Below are 25354 nucleotides of genomic sequence, written 5' to 3'. Positions count from 1 at the left end.
AATGTTGACTTGCTGCCTAATATATCCCACCCACTAACAGGTGCCATGATGAGGAGATCATCAGTCTTATTCACTTCACCTCTAATGTTATGGCTGATCGGTGTATCCTGTTGATTTTTCAAAGTCAGGACCTTGAATCATAAGCAATTCATAGAGAGAACAAGTGCTTTCATATGATTTAATACACTCTTAGAGTGTAAAACATTATACTCTCACTTCTTAACATATTCTTTTTTGTGGCTGGTGAGGTGATTGCTAGTGAGTTGGATGCTAGTAAGCATGTGCTACAGTCTTGTAGCTCTTACTTGTTAAGCTCTTACTAAAGAAAAATACAAGTAATGTTTGTGGTATTTTATCTCTTCAGACTTCTCTTTAGAGTCTTCACAAGCTGAGGGTCAAGAGCAGCCTATTGAAGTGTCAATGAAACAATCAGCATAAACATTAGATAACCTGTGTTCGCTAACTTTTCCCACACCTGTCATGCGTCTTATTTCTGCCATGATATCACACCTGTTAGTAGTATGCCCTCCCTGAATCTACTGATGTCAGGAACAAGTGGCTGTTTTCCCAGTAGACAATTAAGAACACTAAAGCAACATGCTTAATATAGAATGTAATAGATGCTAAATGCCATTTCATTTTATATAGGGTTACTATTTCAGTATTAAACACTTTGGCACTGACATGAAATGATACAATAGAGAATAAAATATTTTAAAACTGGTCAAATGGGTCTAAAACCACAATATAATACTTCTCTAGTGAGACAAAGAGGACCAGATATCTTCGTCTGCACACAGCACAAACAACATTACTACCAGAAGACTGCTCAGTCAGTGGGGAGATTACCTCATTAATCTAGGTTAACCTGGAACTATATAATGTAAGCTCGAAGGAAAGGAAACCAGCAGACCAGAGCCTGCGCTAGAAGGGCCGAGTCAGTTTTTAAAACAGTTTAGTTTTTTCTATCCACACCGTATTATATGCCTTTAACATATGACATAATGTGGATTATTAAAGTGGAGGCTGGAGCTGATTTCTTTCTAGCCCAGACTGTAGATTCACCTAGCCTATTGCTTTCTTTGTGTGAGATGATTGCATTTGATAAATCACCCCTAATGCATCAGGGCTTTATTTCAGCCATCCATAACACCAGAGTGATTAAAAAGAAGCATGTGAAATACAACAGCAGGTGCAATGAATGCAACCAAAGTGGATTAACTGGCATACATGTTCCTCCGAATGCAACAGGAAGAGAACCTCAACAAAGACTATCTAATCAAATACGGACAAATAAGGACAGAACCAGCTAACCTCGAGCACAGCTTTTCAGTTTACCGTGCTTGCTATATAACACACATACACATGCAAAAAACAGCTATCACAAAACACTATGCTGTATTCAGCCAATTAGAATCCAGTCTAGGTGCCTTTTCCTTTTAGTCCCATTCATTTGGTTTGAAAACAACCAGTGTAAAAATGGTTGATTGTGGTCATGGCTGGCTTTAGATGTATTAAGTGTGAAAGCAAATGTAACTGAAATGACCAATAGTATCACCTTCACTCTGAATAAGCATAGGAATGTAGAATAAAAGTTATTCACCTAATATATCATCAATATATGGTTAACTAGGTAATATGGTTATATGGTTAACTGGGTAACATGGTAGGAAAGTTATAGCTCAGTGGTTACGGCATTGTACTACTGCTGTAGGTTGTGAAATTCCCAGGGTCACCAAGCTGCCACTGTTCAGCCCTTCACCTCCAACTGTTTGGTTATATAAATGAGACTAATTTTATTTTTGGCATTTGACAGATATTCTTATCCAGAGCAACTTAAAATTGATCTCATTTTAATACAACTAAGAGATTCAAACTCACAACCTTCTGATCTGTAGTCCAGCACCACATTCCTATGACTGTTCTGGATAAGGGTGTCTGCCAAGCGCCATAAATACAATTAAAAAAGACATCCCCAGCTGTATTCTCTACTGAACTGTGACAGCGGTAGAACATTTCCTCCCCCACTGTTTTTATTTCTGGGAAAAAACTAGAGGACAGCTAACATCTCCACTATCATCTCCACCTGAACTCGACAATTTATAATCTGACGTAATTTAGGTTTTTCCAAACATCAAACACTGCCTCAGGGTGTAGGATAGAGCTCTGGGAACAGAGAAAAGTAGACACGTTGATAGGACATTATAAATAACTGAGCAAACCAGGTTGCATAACCACCTCCTTACTGTCTAACACATTAGCTGTGGCTGGATCAAGTGTAGGCCTACACAGACTGATCCTGTACAGCTGGACATAAGAGGAAACATTAGCTCTGGCTGTTGCGGCTCATTTCTGTTGTTTTGTGATTGCATTAGGAACGAACGAGATATACGCCTTAACACTTCTGGGAGCCAAAATCCACCAGGCTCCTTTGATGTATCTGCTCTGACAAATGTGGGTTGATATGAGAGGAAAGTGACCCAAAAAGGCAAAAGTGTAGAGCAAACAACGCTAGCATATATGTCAGTAAAAACTAATGTTACCACACGGCATTAACTAGCAATGCTAATCGATATTCGTAATCTTTTTTTTAGAATGTTTTTGTTTCTTGAAACATTTTTTTTTTCATCAGGAAGAGATGAGAAAAGACGTAGACTTCTCACATGAAATACAGATATTTTGCTCAATTAGCAAGCCCCAGTATGTAAATGTAGCCCAGTTCTTTCTGCCATCAAAAACATATCTACAGGACAAGCAAGGCAGGCAGTTGCTTAGATCCTAAAAGTTGATCATATGGTTCCACAAACACGTCCAGTGACTTCTTAAAATCCTTAATGAGCAAAGAAACATCTAAGGAAGGACCATTAGCATCTCCGTGATTTGTGTGAGTTTGTGTAAATGTACACACATACAGTAACCGATTGACATATCAGGCGGTCCTAAGAATAAAAAAGCAGAACGAACAAGCAAAACAGTGCCTGAGATGGATGTAAGGCTGTGACAGTAAGCTGAGTGTTATGACAGCTCATTTTTTAACACTTTTACAAAACAACTAAAGGATTTTAATGCTTGTTGTGGAACTCATTATTACTAACTCAGCTTTTTTAATGTAGTAGTAATTTAGCCTGGCTGATAAGGCATATGGCATTACACAACCCTTAATGTAGATCTGAAATGGTTAACAACATTAGCATTAGCGCATATCCATTTAGACGTGCATGCATGAATTGGCAGCTTGCAGTTCAACTAAACACAATCCATGCATGAAAAGGCAATATGCTGGAGACAAGGACGCTAAGAGGACTGCAGTCTGTATGTGGTTGTTTGGATCTGATGGTCTGGTGCTGGGGCAGGAGGGTGATGAGATTTGCTCCTTGAGAACTCAAGCTTCAGGGTTAACCTCTGTAAGATAAGTAAGTTTCTGCACTGTAAACACACGTACAACACTATGTGCCTTGTTCTCCATTTTCCTGCTTCATCCCTGAAGCTTATGTGTTCTAACTATCCAGTTCTCATCTCTCATCTCTTTCTGTCTCCATATTCTTTTCTCTATCATCCAGCATTTATGCTCCGTCTCTTTCTGACGTTCCCCCAATGCATCTCATAGATCTCAGGGAAGCTTCATTATGTAAGAGAGCAGTGTGCAGTAAAACACTGCTGCAAATCAATGCTTAAATAATTCACCCGCACTGCTAAATAAAGCCAGAGAGCGTATATCCTGCATGCAGATCACCCCAGCTCCCTGCTCGCCCTCTCAGCCTCCCAGGCGGCTATTACACCTTCCCATTCACCTCTTCACCATTCACCTCGGCGGTGCCTGCGGGAAGCAGACCCCGAACACGTGGACGTGTCTCGTCTGTGTTCTGCTATATGGCTATTGTGTGCAGCAAATTTAGTATCAGATTACTCATAGTGTGTTTTACACACAACAGCTCACCATATAATAGGTGGTTTGTCAGAGCCTAGCACATTAGATAAGCCATTAGAGTGAGTACTGAGTGAACATAACCATTCAGTTCCATTCAATCTCCTAGATTAGATTAGGCAAAACAGTCATGAAAGAAAAAATGCATGAGACCATTTCACTCATTAAAGCCTCGAAGCAAGTTGTGTCAGAATGATGTTTGTGAACAAGACACGCATCAAGCTATTGATCAAGTCTGACAAGAAGAAGACGTCTAATAGCGTTCTACCTAGGATAATTTAACCCTTTAAAGGATACTCTAATCCTTTAATTATTAGGGGTGTATGTTGTAGTCATGAAATCAAACACGTCTCTTATGTTGATTAGGTTCATTTTATTTCTACCATCAAGCAGTCGCTTACAGTGACTGGCCTGTTAGTACAAATTGAAGCAAAATGGACACTTTTGTTTTGTTTACTATTTGCTTGGATTCGATTTGAGGGTAAACAAATGAAAAAGCAAAAAAGAAACATCTTTCATTCATTGGTGAGAAATAAGATTTGATCCAAACAAAGTAAATGTTGCATACGTTACGTGAAAACACATTTGGGTTTTTCAGGGAATTTTCTTGTAAATATCTCCAGTAATCAAGCAGATCCTGCCAGCACTAACACAGTTAATGCCCTAGAATCAAACTCTGTAAAGTAGGCTGCTCAGAAACAACCCTTTGGGACTCCAATATGTGGCTAAGTGGCATCTACAGCACACTAAACTCCTGTCACCATACTAGGCCATTTATTACAAGGGCTGAGCAAGTAAAGCCAGCCTATGACCTAAATGGTGTAATAATATTACTGTCACCTCTGACATATCTTAGCTGCCTTTAGAGTAACTGAATGTCCACCTGAATGTAAAGACATTACATTACATTAAATTCTGAATGTTCTGTATAAATAAATAAATAAATAAATAAATAAATAAATAAATATACACTATATTGCCAAAAGTATTCGCTCACCTGCCTTGACTCGCATATGAACTTAAGTGACATCCCATTCCTAATCCATAGGGTTCAATGTGACGTCGGTCCACCCTTTGCAGCTATAACAGCTTCAACTCTTCTGGGAAGGCTGTCCACAAGGTTTAGGAGTGTGTTTATGGGAATTTTTGACCATTCTTCCAGAAGCGCATTTGTGAGGTCACACACTGATGTTGGACGAGAAGGCCTGGCTCTCAGTCTCCGCTCTAATTCATCCCAAAGGTGTTCTATCGGGTTGAGGTCAGGCCAGTCAAGTTCATCCACACCAGACTCTGTCATCCATGTCTTTATGGACCTTGCTTTGGTCACTGGTGCACAGTCATGTTGGAAGAGGAAGGGGCCAGCTCCAAACTGTTCCCACAAAGTTGGGAGCATGGAATTGTCCAAAATGTCTTGGTATGCTGAAGCATTCAGAGTTCCTTTCACTGGAACTAAGGGGCCAAGCCCAGCTCCTGAAAAACAACCCCACACCATAATCCCCCCTCCACCAAACTTTACACTTGGCACAATGCAGTCAGACAAGTACCGTTCTCCTGGCAACTGCCAAACCCAAACTGGTCCATCAGATTGCCAGATGGAGAAGCGCGATTCGTCACTCCAGAGAACGCGTCTCCACTGCTCTAGAGTCCAGTGGCGGCGTGCTTTACACCACTGCATCCGACGCTTTGCATTGCACTTGGTGACGTATGGCTTGGATGCAGCTGCTCGGCCATGGAAACCCATTCCATGAAGCTCTCTGCACACTGTTCTTGAGCTAAACTGAAGGCCACATGAAGTTTGGAGGTCTGTAGCGATTGACTCTGCAGAAAGTTGGCGACCTCTTCGCACTATGCGCCTCAGCATCCGCTGACCCCGCTCCGTCAGTTTACGTGGCCTACCACTTCGTGGCTGAGTTGCTGTCGTTCCCAAACACTTCCACGTTCTTATAATACAGCTGACAGTTGACTGTGGAATATTTAGGAGCGAGGAAATTTTACGACTGGATTTGTTGCACAGGTGGCATCCTATCACAGTTCCACGCTGGAATTCACTGAGCTCCTGAGAGCGACCCATTCTTTCACAAATGTTTGTAAAAACAGTCCGCATGCCTAGGTGCTTGATTTTATACACCTGTGGCCATGGAAGTGATTGGAACACCTGATTCTGATTATTTGGATGGGTGAGCGAATACTTTTGGCAATATAGTGTATATATATATATATATCCAATCCAAATATCGGATCCAATTATACAGGGTCAACCTTATACTGATTAGATTGAAGTTGGCAGTATTAAGCTAATAACCAATAACCGGTTAATATGTTATTTAGCTTTAGATTAATTAATTACATAAATCAACTCCCATTTTAATCAATTTTTTTCATGTTACTTTTCAGTCACTTTGTCATAAAACTACAATAATTAAATACTAACTAATAAACACTACTCAATAAATACTAACTATAACAGCTTTCATGCTATTTGATAGGCCTCTCTACCATTTCTCACATCATTTGGCAGACACTAATATCCAGAGTGACTTACATTTTATCTCATTTTATACAACTAAGCGTCTGAGAGCCTTGCTTATAGGGGCCCAGCAGTGGCACTTTGGGGTACCTGGGATTTGAACTCACAACCTTCCAATCAGCTTAACCAATAAGTGACCACATCATAATACAGTCCTATTTTTAATATAAATACTCTGTGATTCCAGTGAACTTTTATTATACTGGATTCCAATGGACTTTTATTAAAAAAATGAAAATTGGTTGGTATACACTGGTTGTGTATATATGCTCAGACATAAAGCCATTGTGTGGTACTGATTCATCCGAGATCTGTAGATTGTAAACATTCGGAATGTATTTATGAAAAACAATGAAAAAAAAAACACTCATTATCCTATATTCCAAAGGACAGCTGCAGAGCTCCCCTGAGAATAAAAGCTTATTAACTAGCGACTGACTGCACAAGCCAAAAACAAACATATAGGTTAAAAGAATACATCAAAAGTGGTATTGCACAGATCATTATATATCTTTATGATGTCTGTCGACTAGGGAATTCTTTTCGATTGTCTTAATCACAGAGGTTGTTACAGAGAGTTATTATTGATACAGTGGCTCATGATAAAATCTTTCAATTATCCACAAAGCATCATGGAGCTGTGTATTGAGGTGAGTTCAGGAGTGTGTCAGCACACACACTCAGTCTGTTGGTGAGACCGATCTACAATAGTGCATTCCCACCGATCCAGCTGTAAGGCGTGCAGGGAGGAAACAGTCAGTGGCCTGTCATGGTCACTGTGTGGACGTTCTGTTAAGCTGTGCTGAGTGAATGTCCTGAGGTCTGTGTGTGGGTGCAGGCCACCATGACTCACTACTGTTAGTGACTGTGTCTCTACAAATAAGGCTTGTTAAGGTTACTTTGGCTTCCTGAATGGATTTCTTATTGTTTCCTTTCTCCACAGTCTCACAAACCATAACAATGAAACAAAATGATTGATTTTTGCTATTAATAGTAGATGAACTTCAGCTACAAAGCAGTGGACTGAAATCTTTACATCAGCGACGTTAAGTTACAGGCATGGAAACTATGATAAAAAACAGAATGTTGTTAGTGTCATTTGAATAGGATTGAAGCAAACTAGACGGTATATCTGACTGAGGAACAGATGCAGGTGTAACGAGCAGGCTGTGCCAAAGCAGAGCCAAAACTCAAGTGAACCAATCAGGAGGCTGGGATTTTGCTGAACAGGCTCCTCGGGTTCCTTTTTGATAATCATCATGTCTCCTGTCTTAAATATAATGCAAAATATGAAATTAGTATGTGCTTTTGTCAGCATTAAAGGACAAATTTAAAGGTGTCCCTCTTGGTGCATTGCTGCATGTTTTAGAATATGCTTAAGGTCCATCTGCAGGTCAGTGCCAATTTATTTTTGGCAGTACAAGGCTCAATTAACACTAGAATATTTGGCTCATAAAACATAACAGATGAACCTCAGTTTTCCAAAATATTGGCAAGTGTGCCATGAGCTTAAATGCCAAATGAAATTTTGCTCTACATTGCAGTTTCATTCTAAAAACGACTATTATAATAATTGGTCTAGCGGTCTAGATCTAAGAAATATTACACAATCATCAGTGCACACACAGTGCATTTAAACAAACACATCATTTGTACACAAGGGAATTGTGTAACACACACCCAACCAACCAGATTCAGGCTGTATTATGTTTACAGGGTGCATAAGCCTGTTATTTCATAACCCACCGTTTATATGAAGGCAGCTTTTTGGGGTCACATGACCCTCAAGCTGGAATCCCCCCTCCCACCCCTGTTCAAGATTATCAAACACTTGTACCAGTGGAAAGAAATTTGATCTCTGTGCACACGATGGAGTGTGTGTAGAGCCAGCATTCGCCCTCTACCATCGTGCCAAACGCAATCCTGCTGCATCACCGCCTCCACAGAAAGTGCCTGCCTCATCCATCCATCCATCCAAACATCCAGCCAGCCAGCCATCGTTCCTCACCCTTTACTGTGCAGTAAATTAGATCAGACAAAACTACACATCCTGCAACTCGAATCCCTCCGCACACTGCTAATAATCTGACTCCCTTTCGGCGCCCACGAACATAAGCCGATCAGAAAAAATGCCATTATCAGACATATGCATCATCCAACGCGCGTATGGCGCGGCCGATCGGATTGGAAACGACGCCCCCGTCGCTCGCCAGAACACGCATTTTCAATCGCAGATCGAAACGCACACACAGTGCTGAAACAACACTTACATTTCACTACCCGATCGGTGGCGTTGAGGACCATGTCGGCGTTAGACATCTTCCTGTGCGGCTGATGTCTCCGGGAAAACGGTTATTGTCCCTCCTCGCAGAGGAAGCGGCTTAGGCTCGGTGTGCTGGCGCGGTGGCGAGCTGCGGGTGCTGCAGTGGCATCACCTTGGACACTCTGTCCGGCTCTCAGCAACGCCGCTGGACAGGACTACGCCACTATCCAGCTAAAGAGTCGAGCTAAACTAGAAAAGGGTGGATGCTGATGCTGAGGCTGAGCTGAGGATGCTGCTGCTGCTGCCGCTGCTGCTGCCGTGATGTGGGGGAGGATAGAGGGAGCGGATGGGGAGGGGGCTAGAGAGAGAGAGAGAGAGAGAGAGAAATCGGGAGAGCCATGAGCCATGAAGATGGGAGAGGGGAACTCCCACGCACCCATTTGAAGGGGCTGCCTGATGCTGCCATCAGGTGGATGTGAAGTGGGGTTTTCCCGAGAACAAGACACGCCATGTTTGCTAATCAATATCTACTTGACGCAAGAGTCTTTGGCAACCCTCTTACCCGTTGCTGTGCAACGTATTGAAGATAATAATAATAATAATAATAATAATAATAATAATCATCATCATCATCATCGTCATCATCATCATCATATTATTATTATTATTATTATTATTATTATTATTATTATTATCAGGCAACAAAAAAAATAAAAAATAAAAAAATATAATGGACGCTTTATTGCAAGCCCAGAATTCAGCTTCAGAATCTGGAATCTGATTTGAATCGTGTAACTAGGATTATCGTTTTTAGTCCTGCCGTTTAGCAAAATCTCTTTGTTTCCGAGAACGCAGGGATTTCCTTAAGCAACGCCTCAACACTGACTGACAGCTGTCAGTCAACGCGCACTGGGCACAGTGAAGCCAAGCCATATCAACCAAGCTGACCATAATGAAAGTAAAAATAAAAAAATGTTCCTCGTGGTTAGGCTACTGATTCCAATTCATATAACCTGACCAGCCATTATATATGGTCAGGTTATATACTGTATATTATACAGAAAGAATTTTTTTAAACAGGGAAATTTAATAATGCAGCATAGATTTTTAACGGTGTCTAAAATATTAGGTTATATTCAGTAGAGTGTGTATTTTTGTAATAGCTGATTAGTCTATATCCTATTGTTTTTTTTTTTGCTTTTAATACTGATAGATGAGATAATGAGGAGCTTTTGCTTTGAAATCCAGATTTTAGTGTTTGGTTGCTGCCTTCACAGTCTCAGTCCCAGTATAAAAGTCAGAGAACATTAACTAGTAGCACAGACTACACTTTTAGAAGAAAAACATGAAAATGATTGAATTGTTCTAATTATGTTATAAGATAAACCCACAACAGTTGTACTTGGCCATCTGGAAAGTTTCCAAATAGAATCATGATCTTTCAAAAGATGTGAAGAGTAATGTGTATCCAAAATCACTTGTCAAAACTGTACACCTCTTCAGTACAGTACTACTTCTTTAGTAGTTTTAGTGAATGCTTGTCACTCCTGTGGAGCTTTTAAGATGTCTTTATGTACCTTATTGCAAAGGTCCTAAAATATGAATGGAACGGGTACTAAAAGCACCCACAGACTAACGTACTGATTTCAAAGAACCTTTCTATTTTCAACTATTATGATCTCTAGAGAGCTAAATGCAGACAAAATGGATTTCAAATAAATAATATTTAAATACTATTCAGCATGCTGGGACAAGTTCATCATCATCATCATCATTACTACATTACTACATTACATCATCACTATAATACTGACATGTTCAGGAGTTAGACTTAACCCTCTAAGAAGTCATATGATCCAACAAATAACAATTTATATTTGTTAATTTCTAATTATATACACTGATCAGGCATAACTTTATGACCACCTGCCTAATATTGTGTCAATCCCCTGTTTGCTGCCAAAACATCCCTGACCCGTCAAGACATGGACTCCACTAGATCCCTGAAGGTGTGCTGGGGTATCTGGTACCAAGACGTTAACAGCAGATCATTTAAGTCCTGTAAGTTGCGAGTTGAGGCCTCTATGGGTCACACCACACAACTTACAGGACTTAAAGGATATTTTTCATAGATACTGACCACTGCAGACCGGGAACACCCCACAAGAGCTGCAGTTTTGGAGATGCTCTGATCCAGTGGTCTAGCCATCACAATTTGGCCCTTTTGGTCAAACTCGCTCAAATCCTTACGCTTGTCCATTTTTCCTGCTTCTAACATCAACATTCAGGACAAAATGTTTACTTGCTGCCTAATATATCCCACCCACTAACAGGTGCCATGATAAGGAGATCATCAGTCTAATTCACTGCGCCTCTCACTGCTCATAATGTTACGGCTGATCGGTGTATAACATAAGTATAATTTTGATTAAAAATTAATGAAAAAAAACTGGTCATTTTATGCTGTTGGGGCATTTTCTCTGCCACTGTTTGGGTCTGCTTTCTTCCTTAGAGGAAAGTGTGACTGCAAATCAATACAACGTTTTTTTGACACCGACATAGCGTAAAACATTTCTACCTGTAGTAGTTTAGTGGTTATGTCGTTGGTCTACTGATCAAACGGTTGTGAGTTTGAATCCCAGGTCCACCAAGCTGCCACTCTTGAGCTCCTAAGCAAGGCCCTTAATGCTCAGTTGTATACAATGAGATAAAATGTAGGTTGCTCTGGATGTCTGCCAAATACCAGAAATGTAAACACTGATAGGACTGGTCTCTTCCTGGATGTTTCCACTTCTATCTTTTGGAAGAATAGAGTTGATACCATATTGATTGTGCTCACCATATTCAGATCAATATATTGACACTGATTCCTGACTTTTCAGACATGCTGTGTAATTAGTAAAATATCTGCAGTGGTTTAGTTATGAGTTTAGGACACCCCTCCGAATCATTGAATTCAGGTGTTGTTTTTCAGGGGCTGGACTCGGCCCCTTAGTTCCAGTGAAAGGAACTCTTAATGCTTCAGCTTTATACCAAGACATTTTGGACAACTTCATGCTCTTTGTGGGAACAGTTTGGGGATGACCCCTTCCTGCTCCAACATGACTGCACACCAGTACACAAAGCAAGGTCCATAAAGACATGGATGAGTGAGTTTGGTGTGGAGGAACTTGACTGGCCTGCACAGAGTCCTGACCTCAACCCCACAGAACACCTTTGGGATGAATTAGAGCAGAGACTGTGAGCCAGGCCTTCTCGTCCCACATCAGTGTCTGACCTCACAAATGTGCTTCTAGAAAGGAATGGTCAAAAATTCCTATAAACACACTCGTAAACCTTGTGTACATTCATGTGCATGTAAAGGCAGACGTCCAAAAAACTTTCGACAATATAATGTATATTGCCAAAGCATCAAGATAGAAAGGAAAGGAGAATAAAAAACAAATCAAAAAACAGTGACGTGTTGTAATTTGTTAATGAAGAACAAAAGCACAATAAATTTTTGCATCTGTTCACTTCAACTACGAAAATGTGACACTGTTTTTGCTTACTTTGTCTGAACTGCTAATTGTAATACTTAGTTTTGCCTCAAGAGGTCTCCCAATAACTATTAAACAGTTTTGTAGACAGTTTAGAGTCAGAATTAGAGAGAGAGCAAGAGAGAGAGAGAGAGAGAGAGATTTGTCTGATGACTGAACAGATGACTTCTTGCATTGCTTTTATCATGATTAAACTATTCAGAGAGCCCTGATGTCCTGCTGATGTGGGCGGAGTCTGTCGAGACGACTCCCATCAAGCTTTCATTGTAGGATGATCAGACAAAAGAAGTTATTATTGTATTGCATACTTGTAACGTGTATTGATTTGCAGTTACTTTTCCTTCTAATGGGACAAACCACATCAGCTACATGTTTAACAGAGCCACAGATTATTAATTTAACGCCTCACCTGTCTGTAACTGATGTGAGTTCTCATTTGGTTCAACTGATGGCTTGAATTCACTTGATGACTTCTGCTTGCCATAAGAAAGCCTAATATTTATTAAATTCATCTCATACTGTATATCTTGTTAAAGGGCAAACACCTGCTAAAGGGCAAAAATTATTATTAGTCCGGTCATTTCTAGATGCTTCTTAGAGCATACAAATATTTTATAGCATGTAGGGTCTACATGGAACTTCATGAATAGTTTGAGAATACAGGTCTGTGAGGAATCTGGACATACCTGTGCTTGTCTAAGGTCAAAGGTTAACATGGGGCTTGTGTAAGTATGCATGCACTAGCAGTATAAGTAGTGACTCCTTTTCTCTACTTTCCCCTTGACTGCATCTATTCCCTGTGGTTCGATCCAAACCGAGTGCCGAAAATCTCCTGCCTATGCAAGGCAGACCACTATAAGGATCTATTCATTTGATTCACTGAAATATATTTGGATCTTTAATAATAAATGTCTCTTCTCTCAGACAGAATAGCCTCAGTATCAAGGCAAAGTTGCTCAAAAAAATAAAATAAATAAAATCACCCTCTGTTCCACTGGAGACGTGACAGAGATCTGTGAAAACCAGTTTGCACTGGGGTGTGTTATTTCATCTGTATCATCTGCAATGTTGTACTTTGCACCCAATCTATCCTCTTTTTGTCTGCCAATTAGTACATATCGCATCATACGGTAGGTGTTGGAAGATGTTCTTTCAGGCAGCATCTGTGTCTCAGAATATTTTCACCTGTGAGTTGTACATGTATTTCTTTATACTCCATCTACTCTAAATTTGTTCAAATCCCACCTACGTGCTAGTTCTCCTCCAACCAGAGAAGGTGAAGTTGACCGCATGTATCCACGAAGACACATGAAGCCAGAGCTGTGGATTTATTTTTATTTTTAACAATAGTGTTGATACCTCATTTCAATCTTCATACATTCTGTTTGTGCAACACCTATCAAGCTCACAATGAGCTATAAACAGTCCCACTTCATTACTTCATAACGCATCATCTCTCCTCAAAAGCCACCATCTAGCCTTTATTTAAACACTGAGATGCTTTGAGATATTGAAGTGATTTTGTTTCAGATCTCTAACCACTGACTAAGACGCATACATCACCACTCGTCAACTGTCATGCATACGATGCAGTCTGTAGATAGAAAAACCCAGATAGTATTTTACTTGCTAAATGGTCCTAATCTGTTTTGCATAAAACACCAGCTTAAGCCTGAATAGTACTTTCCACATTGCACATTACTGCGTAAATGAGGTGTGCTCTGAAGTGGTTCTCTCCGGATTTTTTCCAGATGGCAAGACTGGCGTCCCGCTTTAAAATCCACTCGACTGGTCTTTTCCAGTGAGCTGAACATCACTCCACATTACTGCTGTCTTTACGGCTTAAGAAAGCAGTTCGAAAGCTAATGTGCAGAAGACCTACAGAAGATATGAGAACCTCAACTCGTAAATATATCCTCCATTTACTGTATGTGCTGCTTACATTTAAACCTTCAGTTTAATCAAATCAATTAAAACCAATTAAGGACCAACTCATCTGTATCTTAATTACTGTGTTAAGGGGACAATTCCAGGTATATTCCAGGTAAATGACATGTATAACAAGATAATGGCGGTGTGAAATGGCTGGTGGAGTCATTAAATTAATAAAATGGTTGATATGTCATTAAAGAAGAATATAACTGGTGGAGAAAAGACAGTTTTATCCTCATTAAAAATCCATATGCTACATATATGCAAATTGGACACGCCCCCCCAAATCTTGAATAGCTCACCCCCTTCCTTTGGATAAACTCTCCTGTACTTTTTGCGCCTTTGAGACCTGATAGTGTTTTAGATTTTATCACACAAAGTCAGGACGTTGTATAGCAACGGATACAAGTGCAGACTTTATTCAGTAAGTATAAACCAAAACAGCTAATCATACAGACTAGGAGGAAGACTTTATAAGGTTAAGCAACTAAACAAACCGTCACAAGAATAAACGCATGACCAAAGGATGCTGAAACACAGCAACTTAAATAGGGTTGCTTATTAGGGGGAAATGCAGAAGAGGTGTGAGTGATTAGTGAAGGGTCACGTGACATGCAAGAGGCTTATGGGTGTTGTAGTCCAGTGACGGTATACGGTCTAAATCTAGCAATCAAAAGCATTGGTCTATGATGTATGGAAGTCTTATTCTAATAAAAGATTTGCTGTTGGAGTCACATCTTATTCTACCTGTTTAATTAGTTCATCATGGCTTTTAATAGACTCGGTGCTTGCTTGGATTGAAAACCTGCACCCACACTGGACACGCGTGATATTGGATTTCTCAGCTGTAATTCTCTCAACTCACCACCAGATGGCGATCCATTATTGAGAGAACATTTCCTAACATTTATTTATTCAATCAGTTCCTCAGAACTCTGTTATTCGTGTTAAAAGTCGTCTTCCCGGATTTGGGGAGTGTTTTCATGGAGAAATCCTCCGTGACAACATTCTGATTAATCGTCTTATGAAATTCATTTTGGATGGATCTGTATGTCCGGTGTCGGAGAAGTCGTACGAGGACGTCACGTGTGTGTGTGTGTGTGTGGACATTTGTGTTAGCCGCACCTGTTCCTTTGCTGACAGTCCAAATCACTCAGGTTAAGACACTGAAACCTTGTCTTGTCTGTGGAGACTTGACAGAGCTCATGGCTCTGAAAGTTCAAATGTGAGTCACCTCTCCCTCTCTCTCCTTGGAGCTGAGAAATAGAGAGAGAGAGAGAAAGAGAGAGAGTGATAGTGTGACCTAATATCTACATGATAAACAGACCAGAGGTATACAGAGACAAATATTAATGAGGAGAGCCCATCCTGTCCTGCTGTAGTGCTGAACGTCACGAGCACACTGACGAGGACAAGCAGAGCCATGTGTGCCGTGGGGGAGAGAGGAGAGGGGAGGTGGAGCGCAGTGGTGTTTGTTTGGAAAGCTTACGCAGCTCACAACATTCCTCAGTGTCTGAGAAGCCGTACATCTCCCACCACTCCCTTTCTTTCTGTGTCTCTCGCTCTTTCGGGCAGTGTTTAGGAGCACTCCTGTGGCGCTGGTCTTGTGTGCAGCTGGAGACGGAGGCATGGAACACTAATCCCCCCCTCCCCTGTCAGGAAAAGCGCTCTGCCTCGTCTCGCACATGGAGAAAACAACAAAGATCTGAGTGTGGCCGCAGCCTTGAGGCTCAGCGCACCCACCCGAACCTCTCCTTTGTCACGGCGTGCAGCTCTCTCTCTCTCTCTCTCTCTCTCTCTCGGTTTCTCTCCCCACAAGACAAAACGTTCGCTCCGCCTCACTACGTCTGATTTTCCATTTTGTCTTTACTCTGTCGTATCCACTCTTATGCGCATGTCTTTATGAAGTTTCTAACTTGGTATATAATTCCATGACCATTTAGATCCCTATTCTTTATAACACCGGGTGATAATCTCCACTATCTGTACAACTAATGATTAAGAAGAATATATACACATATACATTACAGCACAGAGAAATTCTTTCTTTTGTGTATCCTAAATTTGGAGGTCAGAGCGCAGGGACAGCCGTTATGCAGGAGCACGGAGGGTTAAGGGCCTTGCTCAGGGGCCCAGCAGTGGCAGCTGTACTGGTGGGACATACACCAATCAGGCATAACATTATGACCACCTGCCTAATATTGTGTTGGTCCCCCTTTTGCTGTGAACTAGCCCTGACCCGTCCTGCACTGTGTATTCTGAACCCTTTCTATCAGAACTAGCATTAAGTTCTTCAGCCAGCCTTCGCTCCCCACGTGCATCAATGAGCCTTGGCCGTCCATGACCCTGTCGCCGGTTCACCACTGTTCCATCCTGGGACCACTTTTGATAGATACTGACCACTGCAGACCGGGAACATCCCACAAGAGCTGCAGTTTTGGAGATGCTCTGATCCAGTGGTCTAGCCATCACAATTTGGCCCTTCATCAAACTCGCTCAAATCCTTACACTTGTCCATTTTTCCTGCTTCTAACACATCAAATTTGAGAACAAAAATGTTGACTTGCTGCCTAATATATCCCACCCACTAACAGGTGCCATGATGAGGCGATCATCAGTCTTATTCGCTTCACCTGTCAGTGGTCATAATGTTATGCCTGACCTATCACAGATTTATTCCTAGTTAGGTTGTGTGTGACTTAAAAAGAAAGTCACGTACTTGACACAAGGATGTAATGCATTCACTTTTTGGTTTCTGTATTCTCAGTGCCACACAGTCCTGTAGTTTGTCAAGTCTGCCAAGTTAAACCCTTATCAGCAGAGGTCAGACATGAAGAACTAGCTCGACCATAGCCAGTAATAAAAAGTTATTTTGGGGAAAAGCAGCCACTACAAAAACATTTGCAATCTTATGTCATACATTCATTCTTAAGATGTGCTTCAGCAAGATTTCAGCGGGCGAAGTGTGTTAGAAATGCTGTTATTAGGCCAATGAAAGGGTCAAAGTGAATAGAGAGAGGTGTAATTCAAATGACCGTTCACATTTTACAGTAGGAGAGCCAGGTCTTTCTGAGAATAAGTGTTTGGTGGTCTGGGAAAACCGGTCTGATGTCACTGTGGCTGAATTTTGGCTGAACCAAAATGATATGGAAATGTTTTTATTTATTTATTTAGTTTTATACTGGCTAGGATTTCTGCGCAGATCATTGTGGAGGGAGATAATAAACACAGAGGTACATGTAATCACTAAAGATGTCTAAAAGCTTGCTAAGTGTCATCTCCTGATGCAGTGTATGTCAAGATTTGATGTTTTGGATAGCTACATGATCTAGCAAAACAGAAATAAGACTAAAAATCAAAATGTCTGTGATGAAATCTTTAAATCTTTGTAATATTTACTGTATTTAGATTTTATTTACTTTTTTTTTCCATTCTTTTATTTTTAAAGGTGAAGCGTGGTGGTAGCTCAAGTGATTAAGGCTCTGGGTTCTTGATGGAAAGATCGGGGTTCAAGCCCCATCACTACCAAGCTGCTTCTGTTGGGCCCTTGAGTAAGGCCCTTAACCCTCTCTGTTCCAGGGGTGCTGCACCTAAAATCTATAATAAACATCTACATGTGTACATTAACAGGAATGTAGGAGCTGTAAATAATCCAAGGTCTAGAAAACATCCTCATTTAGAGGGTTTCCTGAGGCCACCGATTTTTCAGTGAACTGTGATTACAGAGCAGGTTGCCTTGGTCCGAGATGATTAAAAACTGATGAAAAAAATATGAACTTTTAATGGACAGAAATGTAATGGACAGAACCAGTACCTTTCTCCATTATCTCCATTTTCCTTGCTTCATTTGGGTTTGCACAAAAAAATTCCACCTTCATCCACCACAAACATTTCATAGAGTCATCCGATGCTGATCAGAACCATGGTGGCTTCAAGCTTCAAGGACGTTTAAGGGTGCTTAGGACCCCCGAGCCACCAGGGGGCTCTGTAAGAAAGCAGACTTACTATATTCTATTAATAATATGCTTATTTCTGGTTTGGAAATAACCCTAACATATTAATACTGTAAGAGCTGTGTATCCCATTATCTCTGGAATCATGTGCCTACTTTTATAGTTCCTGGGGCTTGTCTTGTCTTGCTGGAGGGTCTATGGAGGGTTTATGTCTTCTTGGGAATCATTGACAGTTCTGTTTTTTCCATGGTTTCCAGTGAATTCAGTTAATCAGATATTAATAAAATTGTAAGAGCCCAACAACACAGGCTCATCCAGTAGAAAGATCTTAGTAAGTGAAGTATACACTAGGGATGTAAGCTGAAAACTAGATTTTTCAATACTTTACTGTATATATATTATCTCTGAGGATGGGAATGATCAGTCATGTTTTATTAGTGCTTATTCATGGCCTAGCTTTGAAAGAAATCATGTACGTATTCCCAGTGCTGTCACTGTGTCTGTATCCATTCGAGGAAAAACTCAACTCCGAATAAATCCACATGACCATGACCTGTCTGCTTCTGTCCACATGCCCATGACCTGTCTATCCACTTCACCAATATCTTGCAGACCGCAGTAAACTTGCCCGCACCGACAATCGATATTTCTGCTCTTACTTTGTCAGACTTTTTGAATTGATGTGCTCTGATCATGAATAGTACACCAGAGAAATGGCTTTTCTATGGAGAACCTGTTTGTCGGGGGAAATTAGACGGTCTGATGACATGCTGCGTTCTAATCATTTCTATGTGCTTACGTTCATTTAAAAATGATCATGAGATCACAATTGTTTGCTAAAGCAAAGGAACTCAAAGGATTTCAATTCCAGTTTCCAATCGCGAGGTGAAGCATCATAGTCTTAATTATCTTCAACTGTGTTATTTATAGAATGGCACGGTCGCATGCATCTCCCGTCAACTGGTTGATAAAACAGTTGGCTCGCTTATTAAATCCTGGCTATTAACACAACAAGTTGCTCTCAAGTAGCAAGTTGATGGTAATTATTGCCTTCTCTGAGGTGTTTGGGTCACACTGATGAGCACATTCCATTATGAGAGCTTGCCTGTTAAAAAGTCTAGTCCGAGGTGATGTCATGGCACATGTTATAAATCTAATATGAACCCATAACTTTTTGGATTTAAAGGAAAGCGAATGTGCGATGCACGTTTGAGCTAATGAAGTGCTTATAATGAGAACGATCCTAAGGAAGATGCATGGCTTTGCATAAAGACAAGAAATACAAATCAGACACATCCACAGACCAGGCTTTTAGCAAGGCTTCTGTTGCAAAGTTATGCAAAACATCGCAGGTGTGATAGCAAAGTAGCTTAGGGTAATTTGTTTTCGTCTGTGCTCTTCTGTGTAAACCGACATCATGTGCATTAGTTTATTATCCACAGCATACAGTGGATAGTAGATGGTATGGAGACTGATTGAATTCTAAGTGTCCAGGCTAATATTGGGCCGATATTGATACTGAGGATTGGCTTGGTTGCATCACTGATAAGTACACACGTTTTTACACAGCTCTAATAAACCTTCATTGACTGATGCATTAAGCTAGTCTTTAACTGTAAGGAAAACTAAAATGTGTTGAGTTGTGTGTTGAGTTGTTTCCATATGATCTTGCCCTCCTTTTTATGTAAATACTATATATATATATGAATATATGACTTTATATGCATCTTTATACCTATTGATTTGCACTTAAGGCTAGCGAACTATGGAAGGAATCGGTCTATGGAAGGAAACTTGTGCTTCTCCATTAAACATCTCCCACATAGCTTCTTGCAAGGAAAGCTTGTCAGATCCATTGCCACCTTTACACTTTTCACCTGCAGCTGAGCGCCATGTGCGTAGCTTTGTGTACCTGAGGAATTTCACACATCTCAGGCCCAAGGTGTCAAAAATGACACTCCACTGCGTTCACGCGTCTACTACAGCTTGGGCATTGGAGAAAAGTAAAACTAAAAAGAAGATGGTGGATGAGTCAGAAATGTATCCAAACCAAGGAGTGAATTTTCATCAATACAAGGAAACAATCTACTAGAACTAATATTAAACACGTCAAGGTACTGTAAGCAAATATGAAGAATTCGATTCTGTATGATTTTACTTACAAGAATGGATTATGTGTCAATTAACTGCTTTTAACCAGACACCTTTTTTTTCCATTGTTGCAAAGAAGCAGTCCTCCCTTCAAATTATTTTGTGCATACTGTAGAGACTAACTTATAACTCATAGAGAAAGCTCTCACGGCTGCAAACAGGGTTTGTTTCCATGTCAGAGCATTCTCCAAGCCTGAATATAACACAGGAAGGGCATCCGCTTTAAATCCTATGCCAAATCAAATATGCAGATCAGTGATCCGATGGGGCGACCCCTAACAGGATCAACCAAAAGACGAACGTTAAAACCTCTGTTATTTCTCAGTGAGTAATAATACAATCATAAGTTAGTATTTTATTATGACTTAAACAATGATTAACGGGACCTGGTGTCCTTTGTTTCAGTGCGTTTACACATATCGGAGCACAACATTCACACTCGGATCTGCACCAAAACCCTCGCAAACAACCAATAAGAACTGACCAGTGAACCAAGCAGTATAGAAATGCATGATGAGAACTGCTTAGTTAGCTAATGCTGTGCAACAGGAATCGTGGGTTAACGTGTCTGATAGATCTGTGGGTGATCTGTGGGTGAGTACATCATGGAAAAATTTAAAAATAAAGCACCCTTATTCATTTTAAACTGAATCTAATGGCTGAAACATTTTTATCTCGGTGAAACCTCGATTCCTGTTCAAACTGCTAAATTATAACATCTACACAAAGCCACAATAAGTGTGAAGCTGCTGACTATCCATTGTGATGGATGAGCGCTACAAGTGGGACGCTAGGACACAAATGCACGCATTCTGAACAATGAGACTAAATGCATTTCAGTATGCCATGTGAAAGAGAACCGAACCTAAGAAAAAATGTCCAGATATGAAACTACAGGTTTAAAAACGCCCCAGCTTATACTCACCAGGCTTAACATTATGACCACCTGCCTGATATTGTGTTGGTCCCCCTTTTGCTGCCAATACAGCCATGACCCATCCTGCACTGTGTATTCTGGCCCCTTTCTTTCAGAACTAGCATTAACTTCTTCAGCAATTTGAGCAACAGTAGCTCGTCTGTTGGATCGGATCACACGGGCCAGCCTTCGCTCCCCACATGCATCCTTGGCCACCCATGACCCTGTCACCGGTTTAACACTGTTCCTTCCTTGGGCCACTTCTGATAGATACTGACCCCTGCAGACCGGGAACACCCCACAAGAGCTGCAGTTTTGGAGATACTCTGATCCAGTGGTCTAGCCATCACAATTTGGCCCTTCGTCAAACTCGCTCAAATCCTTACACTTGTCCATTTTTCCTGCTTCTAACATCAACTTTGAGGATAAAATGTTGACTTGCTGCCTAATATATCCCACCCACTAACAGGTGCCATGATGTGGAGATCATCAGTCTTATTCACTTCACCTCTCACTGCTTTGAATGTTATGCCTGATCGGTGTATGTCATAACCTTAAAAACATGTGATGAACAGAACTCTCCAGCTAAATGCGTCTATACTCAAATAAATGAACTGATCTGATTCACAAGATGAAATAAGATCTTGACCCAAAACCTATATTTTAGTTTGTGCTTCTAGCTAACAATTACGATTATTAACTTTTTTGATGATTTGAAGTTTTATTGTCATTTCTTGTACTTTTGTCTTTGCTGTAATTATTTCATTACCTGGACACTGATCTGGATTTCTTTTTAACAATGAACAAAGCATTAATTTTTTTCCACGGTTGTTAAAATGCTACGCTCAAACGGACACACACTCCGAGGAGACGTGAGTCTGATCTCCCAGATACGCCGAAGGTGAAACCAATGAATAAGGATAATGATTGTGGAATTTATGCATGCTTGTTTTACAATCAGATAACAGATGATCAGATAGCTTCAGTGCTTCAGTGGGTTTTAAAGACAGAATATCTCACAGCCTGTGGTTTACCAAAACTCAGACTGGGTAGCTTCTGGGTGACATAAACATAACATAGACATCTCCTGGAGGAAGAGTTAATACATTCTTACTTCGTGTTAAATTGGGTCTGTTTCATCGATGCAAATGAACGGCTAATTTTCTTTATTGAAAGTTTTAGAAATAACAAAAATAACTTTTTTCCACGTACTATATTTATTGAGATTGTAAAGCTTTTCCAGGAGTTTCCATAAGCATCTAAAGCATTCTGCAACATGATGTAGAAATGTCTTAAAGAACAGTGTATGAATGAATGAATGAATGAATGAATGAATGAATGAATGAATAAATAAATAAATAAAAGTCTTTCTGGCAATTAGTTTGCATCTGAACATATATACAATCAAATTATAAATTATTATTATTAATATTACTATTGTATGAATTATCCTGTAACAGTGGAGTTTAAAAGCTAACCCCATTAGTATTAAGAATATAGCTTAGCTGTAATTGCCAGGAAAGTGGCTATTTCCTTCTCCGAGCTGCTGATGTCATCAGTTCTTGGCTCCGGACCAGCACTATTTTGTCTTCTCTTTTGATGGGGTAAAGTGTGTAATGGTTGGGGATTAGTCATCAGCTCTGGAACCAAAAAAAAAGCCCATTGAGTGTTATTGTGACAGTCAGGTTGTATTTTTCAGGTGGAATCATTTTCAGCCATTAACGATTTTAAAAAAGTACTAAATGATTCTCTCCTCTAAATGGAGACCTCTAAATGAGCCCTTTAATGTAATGTGATGTGTTTCCACTATAACTTGGACACTTGCCTTAATCTGAGGGTAGAGTGGTTGAGTAGCGTCGAAGATGAAGCCTATAAAAACCTGAGGGTCTCTGACTCATACCTTCTTTAGTTTTGCTCGATTGGTGAACTTTGTCATCATAAACAGATGACACATAAGTTAGAGCGAGGATAAAATGGTACAGACTCCACACGAGCAATTAAGGACAATCTCATAAATTAGAATTATGGACACGTTATGTAAAGAAAACAATCAACAGCTAGATGCTGTATTTTATTCCTCTAATAGCACAGCAATCTGAACTCATGAACTTATTATATATATATATATATATATATATATATATATATATATATATATATATATATATATATAATCTTTTTATACTTTTGTCTAATTACTTACTGTTGTCAAAGGTCCATGAAATGACCTTTTCTTTCTCTCTCTCTCTCTCTCTCTTTCGAGAAAAAACAACATAACACTTGTCATTTTTTCTTCATGACCTTTCAATTTATTATTATACACCAATCAGGCATAACATCCTGACCAGTGAGAGGTGAAGTGAATAAGACTGATGATCTCCTCATCATGGCACCTGTTAGTGGGTGGGATATATTAGGCAGCAAGTGCAACATTTTGTCCTCAAAGTTGATGTGTTAGGAGCAGGAAAAATGTACAAGTGTAAGGATTTGGCCAAAAAGGGACAAATTGTGATGGCTAGCAGCTCTTGTGGGGTGTTCCTGGTCTGCAGTGGTCAGTATCTATTAAAAGTGATCCAAGGAAAGAACAGTGGCGAACCGGCGACAGGGTAAAGGGTGGCCAAGGCTCATTGATGCACATGGGGAGCGAAGGCTGGTCCGTGTGGTGAATACTCCATCAATTCTGAATCTTTTTTTCCATCAGCCTTACACACTCCATTTTGCTTTGTTTGCACCATCTCTCGCTCCTAATTGGCTGCTGGCTCCTGCCACTCCCAATGGCACGATGTCCACAATGTCATTTGATTACCTGTCAAATCCGACCCAACACCCCTGGCTGCGAATTGCTATTACAGGATTATCAGCATGACTCACTTAGCAGCTCATCAGTATTTTTTTATCCTCTGACTAAATAATCTTTTTTTTTTTTTTTTAGATCAGATGACATCTGTACACAGTCATAAACAAAGATCACGCAAACAAACCAACACCATATTCTTTACTTGCTACTATGAACGATGGGAAAGCAAGTAGGAAAGTATGTTTAGCTGGAAAAGTGAGAATGAGGTATGGACACACCAGTGAGTCCGGGGGGTTTACAGGCTAAACCCATTAGCATTAGCGATATAGCTCAGTTGTAATTGCCTGCAAAGTGGTAATTTCCTTCTCCAAGCTACTGACGTCACTAGTTCTTGGCTTTGGGCCAGCAGTATTTTGCTGTAGAAAAGAAGTGTGTAACAGACAGACAGATAGATAGATAGATAGATAGATAGATAGATAGATAGATAGACAGTGAGGCAGCAAGAGGAAGAGAGAGACAGAGGCGACTGGGGTCATGAGGCAGGTTGAGTATCCATAATCAGCGTGACCATTTATAGAGTCACTTGATGTGTTCTATTGAAGCAGGCTGTGGTAACCATTCATGCCGTTCAGGTCTACGGTAAACAGTGACTAAAAATGGCGTCAACAGTGCGGCAGTCCATGCCAACTGTTTTTCTGCCTCCCTCCCCCTCCCGGGGAGCACAGAAAGTGGCCGGCCACTTAGGCATGGAAGTGATTTTGAAAAGCTAAAAGAGGACGCACAGACGGACGTCTGCTTAATGTAAGACACGGTGAGGCCTGGCCGGGAAATGGAGACGCTCCGGGGATTTTAGCAAGCAATGCGTGTCCAATGTTTTCCCCTCGTGAGAGGCTGCACGCAGCTTCCTTCGGCAAGAAAGCACACAAACACCGAATACGTCAGCATTGAAACAAACGCAGTCAACTTAACCAGCTCGGGTTTTAGAATATATTCATGCGTTTCCCGTGAATAATCCAATCTCATCACTTATAGATTTTCTTAACCTTGAGCATCCTGTTTTTCATTGATTCTCTTCCCTTCCTTTCAAAGCGTCTCGTCTGGAGACGATCACACTTCACGCTATTGGTGGATCGTATTCTCTGCATACTGTAATCAGTCAATATGCATAAATCACAAACCTGCCATTCATGTAAACACAAACCTTGTCTGGGTGGAGCTTTCGTGCATTCTGCTTTTCTTAAGTGACATGAGAATTGTAAAGAAAACTAATCTGTAAACAATCCAAAAGTGTGAAAACTTTAAAACCTAACAGGAATGGTGGAAAGTTCCAGTCCTCGCATTAATAACATTC

At 40.4% G+C, this 25354-nt stretch overlaps 1 protein-coding gene across 2 annotated transcripts in view; it reads right to left on the bottom strand.

Moving 5' to 3' along the window:
* The window catches only part of ppp3ca (protein phosphatase 3, catalytic subunit, alpha isozyme), a 49635-nt gene extending 40584 nt beyond the window's left edge, over positions 1-9051 (bottom strand). The window contains exon 1 of one of the 2 annotated variants that reach the window (XM_058416418.1): positions 8723-9051. In XM_058416418.1, coding sequence (XP_058272401.1) covers positions 8723-8771 — 49 coding nt within the window. In that variant the 5' untranslated portion in view covers positions 8772-9051. The remainder of the gene's footprint in view (positions 1-8722) is intronic. The other variant, XM_058416417.1, reaches the window with a different exon arrangement.
* Between the last annotated feature and the right edge of the window lie 16303 nt (positions 9052-25354).

The sequence above is a fragment of the Hemibagrus wyckioides genome, linkage group LG18 (assembly GCF_019097595.1).
Source record: "Hemibagrus wyckioides isolate EC202008001 linkage group LG18, SWU_Hwy_1.0, whole genome shotgun sequence".
NCBI classification, from domain to species: Eukaryota; Metazoa; Chordata; class Actinopteri; order Siluriformes; family Bagridae; genus Hemibagrus; species Hemibagrus wyckioides.
The sequence above is the reverse complement of the archived record's forward strand: the minus strand, read 5'-3'. Positions and strand labels throughout refer to the sequence as shown.